Source organism: Carcharhinus amblyrhynchos, chromosome 3 (genome assembly GCF_965287045.1).
Source record: "Carcharhinus amblyrhynchos chromosome 3, sCarAmb.v2.hapA, whole genome shotgun sequence".
Taxonomy (NCBI): domain Eukaryota; kingdom Metazoa; phylum Chordata; class Chondrichthyes; order Carcharhiniformes; family Carcharhinidae; genus Carcharhinus; species Carcharhinus amblyrhynchos.
In genome coordinates this window covers 140,685,790-140,699,412 of record NC_137326.1, presented here as the reverse complement: position 1 = coordinate 140,699,412, position 13,623 = coordinate 140,685,790, and the positions used below count along the sequence as shown (strand labels likewise).

Genomic DNA, 13,623 nt, shown 5'->3' with positions numbered 1-13,623 from the left:
CGAAGGGCTAGTTGGCCTACTCCTGCTCCTATTTCTTAAGTTCTTATGTTCCTCCGGGTGCTCCGGTTTCCTCCCATAGTCCAAAGGTGTGCAGGTTATGTTGATTGGTCATGCTAAAAATTGCCCTTAGTGTCCAGACACACATAGGTTAGAGGGGATTAATGGGTAAATATGTGGGGATATGGGGGTAGAGCCTGGGGGGGATTGTGGTCGGTGCAGACTTGATGGGCCGAATTGTCTCTTTCTGTGCTGTAGGGTTTCTATGATTTCCACGATTAATGGCTAAACCAAATATGCCACTCGAGGAGCTAGTAGTTGAGTTAGTAGATTGCAAGATAAGCTTGGTTCATTTAGCACCTGAAAAACATCAAGTTCAACCTTTCAGTAGTACCTCTATAAATCCAGTAACTGCCATCACGCAATTAGGATGGGAATCGGTAGCCCAACCTCCCTTCACCGCTGACTATTAACAGCCCTGCACAGGTTTTCAAAACTTAAAAGTAAAATACTTCAGGTGCTGGAAATCTGCAAGAAAAACAGAAAATGCTGCAAAGACTAAGCAGGTCTGGCAGCATCTGTGGAGACATGAGTTCATGTTTCAAGTTTGTTTGAGTCTAATGTAAGAACAATGAAGAGTCATAGAACTAGAACACTACGGCACAAACGGGCCCTTCGGTCCACAAGTTGCGCCGATCACATCTGTACCGACCAAGCCATAGAACTATCTGTAACTTCCAATCCCATTAGATTCCATATACTCATCCAGAAATCTTTTAAAAGACCCCAGCGAGTTCGCCTCTACCACCACCGATGGCAGCCGATTCCACTCACTCACCACCCTCTGAGTGAAAAACTTACCCCTAACATCTCCTCTGTACTTGCTTCCCAGCACCTTAAACCTGTGTCCTCTCGTAGCGACCATTTCAGCCCTGGGAAATAGTCTCCGAGAATCCACCCTATCTATTCCTCTCAACGTTTTATAAACCTCTATCAGGTCGCCTCTCAAACTTCGTCTCTCCACAGAGAAGAGACCTGGCTCCCTCAACCTATCTTCATAAGGTATGCCTCCCAACCCAGGCAACATCCTTGTAAATCTCCTCTGCACCCTCTCAATAGCTTCCACATCCTTCCTGATGAGGCGACCAGAACTGCGCACAGTACTCCAAGTGGGGTCTGACAAGGGTCTTATAAAGTTGCAGCATTATCTCCCGACTCCTAAACTCAATCCCTCGATTAATGAAGGCCAGTACACCATACGCCTTCTTGACCACATCCTCCACTTTCGAGGCCGATTTAAGAATCCTATGGACCCGGACCCCAAGATCCTTCTGCTCCTCGACACTGCTAAGACTCCTACCCTTGATATTGTACTCCTGCATCCCATTGGACCTGCCAAAATGGACCACCACACATTTATCCGTGTTGAAGTCCACCTGCCACTTCTCCGCCCAGTCTTGCATCCTATCTATGTCACGCTGTAACTTTTGCAAAGTCAAAGCATCTTTTGGAGGCTTGGGGAAACCAGACCTCAGTCAGCAGGGGCGGGGCTGTCAAATGGGGCTGGTAGGGGAAGAGTGGTCAATCTCCAATTAGTTATTGCATACTGTACAAGTGTAGGAGGCTGATGGGTGATCATATAGAAGTCTATGAAATAATGAGGGGCACAGATCAGCTAGTTAGACAATATCTTTTCCCAAAGGTAGGGGAGTCTAAAACTAGAGGGCGTAGGTTTAAGGTAAGAGGGGAAAGATACAAAAGGGTCCAAAGGGGCAACTTTTTCACACAAAGGGTGGCAGGTCTGCATCGAGCTGCCAGAGATAGGAGTAGAGACGGGCTCAATTTTGTCTTTTAAAAAGCATTTAGACAGTTACATGGGTAAAACGGGTATAGAGGGATTTGGGCCAAATATGGGCAATTGGGACTAGCTTAGTGGTTAAAAAAAAAAGGGCGGCATGGGCAAGTTGGGCCGAAGGGCCTGTTTCCATTCTGTAAACCTCTATGACTCTATGAATGCACAGTGCTCGAGTCCCAGGTCAAAATATGCACGCAATCATGCTGTTAGTCTGAATATCTCAGTAACACTCTTAAGCTGACAATGCAACAGCAAGACAAATCCTTACCCATCGATATTAATGTTTCCAGTATACACAAAATCCAGCAGTTTCTGAAAGCCATCAGAGCTAACGTGGTTGTGGTCGAGAAATACAACATTATTGTCGAGGGCGACTCCATAAACTGTTCGGAAATAGTCACTGAATGCAGCTAGAACATTCCGGTGAGCTCTGAATTGCAAACTGACCAATGACAACTGTGCAATCACACAAAAAGCCATTGAGGCGCTGCTGCTGGAGTTGTTCAAGGAGCTGTTTGCAGTGATGAACCTGCTGCATTCTGTAGCTGCAAGTGCTCGCAACTGCAAATCAATACAGCACATTAGTGGAGGGGAAGCCCCAAAATGCAAAGACTATGCAGCTCTCACTCAGCCTCTCGCCACCTCATCTCCCCCTTAAATCTTCCATCTTTCTGTTCATTGTCACTAAACCCTGCTGACCTGCACCCTACTTGGCTGTTTCCCATCCTGTGCCCAATCCTCTTGCGCAGTTGCCTTTCGCCTCTCCCACACACCATGTTACCCCCCTCTCTCACCCATCTCCAACCCGAGAGGTCTCTCTCCCCTCCCTCTTCCAAAAGCCCCAGTAACTCTCCCACCGTCTTCCAATGTAACAAGGGTCTCACCCATCCAGTAACTCTTCTGCACCCTTAGCAAACCCCACTCTCTCCCCCACTTATCACCAGTCCTTCTCCCTCAAAATTCCCTCCCAACAACCCACCCCCACCAGGTCTCTCCACGCAGCCACTCTACATGCCCCTTACACACTGTACCACTCCTCTACCGCTATCTAGCAGCCCATCTCTTTACCGGTGGTCAGTGTAGACTCGATGGGCAAAATAGTTTTTTCTCACTCTCTATCTTTAGTTTCGCCTTCACTGCTGCCACTCCCTCCCACACACCCCACCCAGTCTCTCCCTCCCTAACTCAACCCACTCTCCCTCCCTCCCTCCTATCCCACTCTCGCCCTCCCTCCCCCATCCCACACTCGCCCTCCCTCCCCCCTCCCACACTCCCTGTCCCACACTCCCTCCCTCCCTGTCCCACTATCCCACTCCCCCGTCCCACACTCCCTCCCTCCCTTCCTGTCCCACTCTCCCTCCCTCCCACCCTGTCCCACTCTCCCACCCTGTCCCACTCTCCCTCCCTCCCTCCCTGTCCCACTCTCCCACCCTCCCACCCTATCACACTCTCCGTCTCTCCCTCCATCCCTATCCCACTCTCCGTCCCTCCCACCCTATCCCACCCTCTCCCTCCCTCCCACCCTATCCCACCCTCCCTCCCTCCCACCCTATCCCACCCTCCCTCCCCCCCACCCTATCCCACCCTCCCTCCCCCCCATCCCATCCCACCCTCCCCTCCCCCCCATCCCATCCCACCCTCCCTCCCCCCCATCCCATCCCACCCTCCCTCCCCCCATCCCACTCTCCCACCCTCCCTCCCCACATCCCATCCCACTCTTCCTCCCTCCGCCCCATCCCACTCTCCCTCCCCACCTCCCATCCCTCTCTCCCCTCCCCCCATCCCACTCTCCCTCCCCCTCCCTATCCCACTCTCCCTCCCCCCTCCCTATCCCACTCTCTCTCCCTCGATCTCTATCCCACTCTCTCTCCTCGATCTCTATCCCACTCTCCCTCCCTCCCCTCTCCCACCCACACACCCTGTCCCACCCTCCCCCCCACCCACCCCGTCCGTCCCACCCTCCCCCCCCACCACCCCGTCCGTCCTTCCTTCCCTCCCTCCCTCCCCCCGTCCGTCCCTCCCTCCCTCCCCCCGTCCGTCCTTCCCTCCCTCCCTCCCCGTCCAACCTTTTCCCCCCTCCCTCTCTGTCTCTCTACCTATCCCCCCTCCCTCTCTGTCTCTCTACCTATCCCCCCTCCCTCTCTGTCTCTCTACCTATCCCCCCCTCCCTCTCTGTCTCTCTACCTATCCCCCCTCCCCTCTCTGTCTCTCTACCTATCCCCCCCTCCCTCTCTGTCTCTCTACCTATCCCCCCCTCCCTCTCTGTCTCTCTACCTATCCCCCCCTCCCTCTCTGTCTCTCTACCTATCCCCCCCTCCCTCTCTGTCTCTCTACCTATCCCCCCCTCCCTCTCTGTCTCTCTACCTATCCCCCCCTCCCTGTCTCTCTACCTATCCCCCCCTCCCTCTGTCTCTCTACCTATCCGCCCCTCCCTCTCTGTCTCTCTACCTATCCCCCCTCTCTCTCTCTGTCTCTCTACCTATCCCCCCTCTCTCTCCCCCCACTCACTCCCTCTCTCTCCCCCCCGCTCACTCTCTCTCTCTCCCCCCGCTCACTCTCTCTCTCTCCCCCCCGCTCACTCTCTCTCTCTCCCCCCCGCTCACTCTCTCTCTCTCCCCCCGCTCACTCTCTCTCTCTCCCCCCGCTCACTCTCTCTCTCCCCCCCCCGCTCACTCTCTCTCTCTCTCCCCCCTCTTTCTCTCTATCCCCCCCTTTCTCTCTATCCCCCTCTCTCTTTCTCTCTATCCCCCTCTCTCTTTCTCTCTATCCCTCTCTCTCTTTCTCTCTATCCCTCTCTCTCTTTCTCTCTATCCCTCTCTCTCTTTCTCTCTATCCCTCTCTCTCTTTCTCTCTATCCCTCTCTCTCTTTCTCTCTATCCCTCTCTCTCTTTCTCTCTATTCCTCTCATAAGAACATAAGAAATAAGAGCATGAGTAGGCCATCTAGCCCTTCGAGCCTGCCCCGCCATTCAATAAGATCATGGCTGATCTGTCGTGGCTCAGTTCCACATTCCTGCCCTCTCCCCATAACCCTTAATCCCCTCTCTTATCAAAAACCCATCAACCCGCATCTTAAAAATATTTAGCGAGGTAGCCTCCACCACTTCAACGGGCAGAGAATTCCAGAGATTCACCACCCTTTGAATGAAGAAATTCCTCAACTCCGTTCTAAACCGCCCCCCCCTTTATCTTGAGGCTGTGCCCTCTAGTCCTACTGTCCTTTCTGAGCGGGAAGAGTCTCTCCACCTCTATCCTATCCATCCCATTCATCATCTTATATGTCTCAGTGAGATCGCCCCTCATTCTTCTAAACTCTAACGAGTACAAGCCTAGTTTATTCAGCCTCTCCTCATAGCTCAACCCCCTCAACTCCGGCATCAGCCTAGTAAACCTCCTCTGCACTCCCTCCAAGGCCAAAATATCCTTGCGTAAGTACGGCGACCAAAACTGCACACAGTACTCCAGCTGCGGCCTCACCAATGCCCTAGTACAGCCGCAGCAAGACCTCCCTACTTTATAATTCAATCCCCTCGCTATGAAGGCCAGCATCCCATTCGTCTTCCTGACCACCTGCTGCACCTGCAGGCTGGTTTTTGCGACTCATGCACAAGGACCCCGAGGTCCCTCTGCACCGTCGCCTGCTGCAGTTTTCGCCCCGTAAGTAATAGTCCTTCCTACCATTATTCCTACCTCTCCCACCCTCCCTCCCTCTCCATCTCCTCCCTCCCTCTCCATCTCCCCTCCCTCCCTCTCTCTCCATCTCCCTCCCTCCCTCTCTCTCCATCTTCCCTCCCTCCCTCTCTCTCTCTCCATCTCCCTCCCTCCCTCTCTCTCCATCTCCTCCCTCCCTCTCTCTCCATCTCCCTCCCCTCCCTCTCTCTCTCATCTCCCTCCCTCCCTCTCCTCTCCATCTCCCTCCCTCTCTCTCCATCTCCCTCCCTCTCTCTCCATCTCCCTCCCTCTCTCTCTCTCTCCATCTCCCTCCCTCTCTCTCTCTCCATCTCCCTCCCTCTCTCTCTCTCCATCTCCCTCCCTCTCTCTCTCTCCATCTCCCTCCCTCTCTCTCCATCTCCCTCCCTCTCTCTCCATCTCCCTCCCTCTCTCTCTCTCTCCATCTCCCCTCCCTCTCTCTCTCTCCATCTCCCTCCCTCTCTCTCTCTCCATCTCCCTCCCTCTCCTCTCCTCTCTCCCCTCTCTCTCCATCTCCCTCCCTCCCTCTCTCTCCATCTCCCTCCCTCCCTCTCTCTCCATCTCCCTCCCTCTCTCCATCTCCCTCCCTCTCTCTCTCCATCTCCCTCCCCTCTCTCTCTCTCTCCATCTCCCTCCCTCTCTCTCTCTCCATCTCCCTCCCTCTCTCTCCATCTCCCTCCCTCTCTCTCTCTATATATATCTATCTCTCTCTCTCTCTATCCCCTCTCTCTCTCTCTCTCGATCCTCTCTCTCTCGATCCCTCTCTCTCTCGATCCCTCTCTCTCTCGATCCCTCTCTCTCTCGATCCCTCTCTCGATCCCTCTCTCTCTCTATCCCTCTCTCGATCCCTCTCTCTCTCTATCCCTCTCTCGATCCCTCTCTCGATCCCTCTCTTCTCTCTAGCCCTCTCTCGATCCCTCTCTCTCTCGATCCTCTCTCATTCTACCTCTCTCTCATAGTATTCTATCCCTCTCTCTCTATATCTATCCTTCTCTCTCTCTATATCTATCCCTCTATATCTATCTCTCTATATCTATCCCTCTATCTCTATCTCTCTATATCTATCCCTCTATCTCTCTCTATATCTATCCCTCTATCTCTCTCTATATCTATCCCTCTATCTCTCTCTATATCTATCCTCTATCTCTCTCTATATCTATCCCTCTATCTCTCTCTATATCTATCCCTCTATCTCTCTCTATATCTATCCCTCTATCTCTCTCTATATCTATCCCTCTATCTCTCTATCCCTCTATCTCTCTCTATATCTATCCCTCTATCTCTCTCTATATCTATCCCTCTATCTCTCTCTATATCTATCCCTCTATCTCTCTCTATATCTATCCCTCTATCTCTCTCTATATCTATCCCTCTATCTCTCTCTATATCTATCCCTCTATCTCTCTCTATATCTATCCCTCTATCTCTCTCTATATCTATCCCTCTATCTCTCTCTATATCTATCCCTCTATCTCTCTCTATATCTATCCCTCTATCTCTCTCTATATCTATCCCTCTATCTCTCTATCCCTCTATCTCTCTCTATATCTATCCCTCTATCTCTCTCTATATCTATCCCTCTATCTCTCTCTATATCTATCCCTCTATCTCTCTCTATATCTATCCCTCTATCTCTCTCTATATCTATCCCTCTATCTCTCTCTATATCTATCCCTCTATCTCTCTCTATATCTATCCCTCTATCTCTCTCTATATCTATCCCTCTATCTCTCTCTATATCTATCTCTCTATCCCTCTCTCTCTCTATATCTATCCCTCTCTCTCTCTATATCTATCCCTCTCTCTCTCTATATCTATCCCTCTCTCTCTCTATATCTATCCCTCTATCCCTCTCTCTCTCTATATCTATCCCTCTATCTCTCTCTCTCTATCCCTCTATCTCTCTCTATATCTATCCCTCTATCTCTCTCTATATCTATCCCTCTATCTCTCTCTATATCTATCCCTCTATCTCTCTCTATATCTATCCCTCTATCTCTCTCTATATCTATCCCTCTATCTCTCTCTATATCTATCCCTCTATCTCTCTCTATATCTATCCCTCTATCTCTCTCTATATCTATCCCTCTATCTCTCTCTATATCTATCCCTCTATCTCTCTCTATATCTATCCCTCTATCTCTCTCTATATCTATCCCTCTATCTCTCTCTATATCTATCCCTCTATCTCTCTCTATATCTATCCCTCTATCTCTCTCTATATCTATCCCTCTATCTCTCTCTATATCTATCCCTCTATCTCTCTCTATATCTATCCCTCTATCTCTCTCTATATCTATCTCTCTATCCCTCTCTCTCTCTATATCTATCCCTCTATCCCTCTCTCTCTCTATATCTATCCCTCTATCCCTCTCTCTCTCTATCCCTCTCTCTCTATCCCTCTCTCTCTCTATCCCTCTCTCTCTCTATCTCTCTCTGTATCTATCCCTCTATCTCTCTCTCTCTCTATCCCTCTCTGTATCTATCCCTCTCTCTATCCCTCTCTGTATCTATCCCTCTATCTCTCTCTGTATCTATCCCTCTATCTCTCTCTGTATCTATCCCTCTATCTCTCTCTGTATCTATCCCTCTATCTCTCTCTGTATCTATCCCTCTATCTCTCTCTGTATCTATCCCTCTATCTCTCTCTGTATCTATCCCTCTATCTCTCTCTGTATCTATCCCTCTCTCTCTCTCTGTATCTATCCCTCTCTCTCTCTCTATATCTATCTCTCTATCCCTCTCTCTCTCTCTATATCTATCTCTCTATCCCTCTCTCTCTCTCTATATCTATCTCTCTATCCCTCTCTCTCTCTATATCTATCTCTCTATCCCTCTCTCTCTCTCTATATCTATCTCTCTATCCCTCTCTCTCTCTCTATATCTATCTCTCTATCCCTCTCTCTCTCTCTCTATATCTATCTCTCTATCCCTCTCTCTCTCTCTCTATATCTATCTCTCTATCCCTCTCTCTCTCTATATCTATCTCTCTATCCCTCTCTCTCTCTCTATCTATCTCTCTATCCCTCTCTCTCTCTCTATATCTATCTCTCTATCCCTCTCTCTCTCTCTATTCCTCTCTCTATCCCTCTCTCATTCTCTCTATCCGTCTCTATCCCTCTCTCATTCTCTCTCTCTCTCTATCCCTCTCTCATTCTCTCTATCCGTCTCTATCCCTCTCTCATTCTCTCTCTCTCTCTATCCCTCTCTCATTCTCTCTCTCTCTCTATCCCTCTCTCATTCTCTCTATCCGTCTCTATCCCTCTCTCATTCTCTCTCTCTCTCTATCCCTCTCTCATTCTCTCTATCCGTCTCTATCCCTCTCTCATTCTCTCTCTCTCTCTATCCCTCTCTCATTCTCTCTATCCGTCTCTATCTCTCTCTCTCTATCTCGCTCTCTCTATTCCTCTCTCTATCTCTCTCTCTATCCCTCTTTCTCTCTCTCTATCCCTCTTTCTCTCTCTCTGTCCCTCTCTTTTCCAATCGGTTTTTTTAACCTTTTTTTAATATTTTCTTTCGAAGCTCAGAGCCGCCATCGCCATGACGTCACGTCCTGTCATGTGGCCCCAGGGTCATGACCCTCTTTCCCGCCGGGCGCCTGTTGACTAAACTTTAACTAGTGTAACCAGAATAACCGGGTTACTGCCCGGAGCCTGGTCCCGCCGGTCAGTAACGTTGCTGGTTTACTTAGTTTGCTACTAGTTATTGTAACTGCTGCTCGTGTGTTATGTCATTTAGCGAGTTAATGGGTTTATTATGGTTTAGATGGGTTAACGGTTGATGTGGTGATATTGACCGTCACTCTGGCACCTTAAAGGTGTTCATTCCCCAGACTGAGAGAACGTTCCGGAACCGCCCCCCTCCCCCCCCCCCTCCCCCCTCCCCCTCTCCTCCCCCCTCTCCTCCCCCCTCCCCACTCTCCTCTCAGTGTTGTGATCCTGAGTCATTTGTGATAACAAAGAAAATTACCGCGCAGGAACAGGTCCTGAGGAAGGCCTGCTGAGGAACAGTGGAGGATCTTTAAGGAGATCTTTCTTGGTGCTCAGCAGAAATTTATTCCGATGGTAAAGAAGGATCGTAGGAGAAGAGATAATTAGCCGTGGATAACGAAGGAGATAAAGGAGAGTATTAAATTAAAAGCTGATACGTTTAGAGTGGCTAAAAGTAGTGGGCGAGAAGAGGATTGGGAGAGGTTTAAATATCAACAAAGAATGACGAAGAAGTTGATATAGAAAGGAAGGATAGACTATGAATCTAGGCTAGTGCTAAATATAAAAAAGGATAGTAAGAGTTTTTATAAATATATATAAGAAGGAGGAGGCTGGCTAGGGTGAATGTTGGACCCTTAGAGGATGAGAGGGGGGATTTAGTGGTGGGGGATGAGGAAATGGCTGAGGCCTTGAATAACTTTTTTGCTTCGGTCTTCACAGAGGAGGACGCGAATAGTTTGCTGGGTGTTAACGATGGAAAGATGGTAGGAGCGGAGGGCCTGAATGAGATCATTGTTACTAGAGAGGTAGTGCTCGACAGACTAGTGGGACTGATGGTGGACAAGTCCCCAGGACCGGATGGAATGCATCCCAGTGTTCTGAAGGAAATGGCGGAGGTGATAGTGGATGCCTTAGTGATTATTTTCCAAACCTCGCTGGATTCCGGGGAAGTGCCGGAAGATTGGAAAACGGCTAATGTTACGCCGCTGTTTAAAAAGGGTAGCAGGCAAAAGGCAGGGAATTATAGGCCGGTTAGTTTAACGTCTGTTGTAGGAAAAATGCTTGAATCTGTCATCAAAGAGGAAATAGCGAGGCATCTTGAGAAGAATAAGATAAGTGGAACAGCAAATTGTGCGGAGGGTGTAGAAAGTCTGCAGAGGGATCTAGATAGGCTGAGCGAGTGGGCGAGGACCTGCAGATGGAATACAATGTTGGCAAGTGTAAGGTTATCCACTTTGGCAGGAATAATAGTAGGAAGGACTACTACTTACAGGGCGAAAAGCTGCAGCATGCTACGGTGCAGAGGGACCTGGGGGTCCTTGTGCATGAGTCGCAAAAACCCAGTCTGCAGGTGCAGCAGGTGGTCAGGAAGGCAAATGGGATGCTGGCCTTTATAGCGAGAGGGATTGAATATAAAAGCAGGGAGGTCTTGCTGCAAGTGTGCAGGACGCTGGTGGGACCGCAGCTGGAGTACTGTGTGCAGTTTTGGTCGCCGCACTTGCGCAAGGATATTTTGGCCTTGGAGGGAGTGCAGACGAGGTTTATTAGGCTGATGCCGGAGTTGAGGGGGTTGAGCTATGAGGAGAGGCTGAATAAACTAGGCTTGTACTCGTTAGACTTTAGAAGAACGAGGGGAGATCTCATTGAGACGTATAAGATGATGAATGGGATGGATAGGATAGAGGTGGAGAGACTCTTCCCGCTCAGAAAGGATAGTAGGACTAGGGGGCACAGCCTCAAGATAAAGGGGGGGGGGGGGGGCGGTTTAGAACGGAGTTGAGGAGGAACTTCTTCACTCAAAGGGTGGTGAATCTCTGGAATTCTCTGCCTGTTGAAGTGATGGAGGCTACCTCGCTAAATATTTTTAAGACACGGGTTGATGGGTTTTTGATAAGAGAGGGGATTAAGGGTTATGGGGAGAGGGCGGGAATGTGGAACTGAGCCACGACATATCAGCCATGATCTTATTGAATGGCGGGACAGGCTCGAAGGGCTAGATGGCCTACTCCTGCTCCTATTTCTTATGTTCTTGTGTTCTAAAATGATCTGGGTGGTTGTACTGTAGGTTTGCGGCAGACTGAAAAGATTGAGTATGTGGACGTTAAAAAAGAGGATGTGTTGCAAATTTTGAATAGCGCCAAGATAGATATGTCACCAGGATCGGATGGGATGTACCCCAGGTTACTGTGGAAGGCAGGGGAAGAGATTGCAGAGCCTCTGGCGCTGATCTTTCCGTCGTCAATGGAGACAGGAGAGGTTTTGGAGGATTGTTAATGTGGTTCCTATATTCAAGAAAGGGAACAGGTATAGCCTAGGAAATTACCGACTGGTGAGTCTGACCTCAGTGGTTGGTAAGTTGATGGAGAGGATCCTGAGGGACAGGATTTATGAACATTTAGAGAAGTTTAGTATGATCAAAAGTAGTCAGGGGTAAGTTTTTCACCCAGAGGGTGGTGGGTGAGCGGAATCGGCTGCCGTCGGTGGTGGTGTAGGGAAACTCGTTGGGGTCTTGTAAGAGACTTCTGGATGAGTACATGGATTTAATGGAATTGAGGGTTATAGGTAGGCCTAGTAGGCAAGGATATGATCAGCGCAACTTGTGAGCCGAAGGGCCTGTTTGTGCTGTAGTTTTCTACGTTCTACGTCCTAAGGTTCTATGAAGCTGCAACATGACTTGTCAATTTTTAAGCTCGGTACCCCGGCCGATGAAGGCAAACGTGCCGTATGCCTTCTTGACTACCTTCTCCACCTGCGTTGCCACTTTCAGTGGCCTGTGTACCTGTACACCCAGATCCCTCTGCCTATCAGTACTCTTAAGGGTTCTGCATTTACTGTATATTTCCGATCTGTATTAGACCTTCCAAAAGGCATTACTTTACATTTGTTTGGATTAAACTCCATCTGCCATTTCTCCGCCCAAGTCTCCAACTGATTTATATCCTGCTGTATCCTCTGATGTTCCTCATCGTTATCTGCATGCCCATCAACCTTTGTGTTGTCCGCAAACTTACGAATCAAACCAGTGTACGTTTTTCTCCAAATCGTTTATATATATATTACAAACAGCAAAGGTCCCAGCACTGATCCCTGAGGGATGCCACTTGTCACAGCCCTCCTTTCAGAAATGCACCTTTCCACTGATACTCTGTCTTCTTTGACTGCGCTGTTTTGTATCTATGTAGCCAGCTCATCTCTAATCCCATGTGACTTCACCTTCTGCACCAGTATGCCACTAGGGATCTTGTTAAAAGGCCTTACTGAGGTCCATGTAGACAACATCCACTTTCCTACCCTCAATCATCTTTGTCACTTCCTTAAAAAACTTGATCAAGTTAGTGAGACGCAACCTCCCATTCACAAAATCACGTTGCCTCTCACAAATAAGTCCACTTATTTCCAAGTGGAAATAAACCTGATCTCGCAGAATCCTCTCCAATAATTTCCCTACCGCTGATGTAAGGACCACCGGCCTGTAATTACCTTAATTATTGTTACTACCCAAAGGAACAACATTGGCTACAGGGGAGATCCCAAAGGATTGGAGAATACCCAATGAGGATACATAGATTTCTCTCAAGGCCCCAGCAATTTCCTCTCTAGCCTCTCTGAGTGTTCTGGGGTACATCCTATCAGGCCCTAGGGACTTATGTACCTTAAGATTGGTCCCAGTCTCTCTCACTCTTTTTCCCAGTTTAAACAGGACCCACCCAGACTGATGTTGGGAAGTGGCTAGGGGCAGGGAAAGGGGCATTGTGAATGTTGATAAAGGCTGGGAATGGTGCTAATAGCGTCCATGGAGAGCTGGTGAATGGCAGGGCAGAGGTACAGATTTATGGGGACCATCTGGGGAATTTGCTGTTAGCCCCAGGGTGATGGGGAGGTTGGAGAATGAGGTTGGATAAGTGGAAAAATAAAATGTAATTTTCAAGTGAAACCCACAAACTGGAGGAAGACCACCTCATCTCCTAATTGGGCACCAGGGGATTTTGACAGTAACTTCATTGCAGTGTGAATGTAAGCCTACTTGTGACACGTAAGTAAACATACTTACGCTTGTTGCCATCTGAAATCAATGAGAAGTCTCACAATGTTAGGTTAAAGTCCAACAGGTTTATGTGGAATCACGACCTTTCGGAGTGTTGACCATTCATCAGGCATCTCCACATTCTGGGCTCATTGCGTCCAACAACTTGAGCATTAACTTCTTTCACCTCCACCTCATCTCCATTTATTTTATTTCTTCTTTTCATCTCATTTCCATTTTATTCTTATTTTTAGTTTTCCACTTCTGAAATCTGGCTCTCCATCTTGTCAATTAACAATCTAACTTCGACCTAAAAAAATGCAATCACAGTGCCTTCACTGCTCTCAA

At 48.8% G+C, this 13,623-nt stretch overlaps 1 protein-coding gene across 1 annotated transcript in view; it reads right to left on the bottom strand.

Annotated features, from left to right (window-relative positions):
* LOC145341221 (myoneurin-like) overlaps window positions 1-9,097 on the bottom strand; it is a 117,357-nt gene extending 108,260 nt beyond the window's left edge. The window contains 3 exon segments of the mRNA XM_080186142.1: window positions 2,121-2,293; window positions 2,295-2,413; window positions 9,039-9,097. Coding sequence (XP_080042268.1) covers window positions 2,121-2,293; window positions 2,295-2,390 — 269 coding nt within the window. The 5' untranslated portion in view covers window positions 2,391-2,413; window positions 9,039-9,097.
* Between the last annotated feature and the right edge of the window lie 4,526 nt (window positions 9,098-13,623).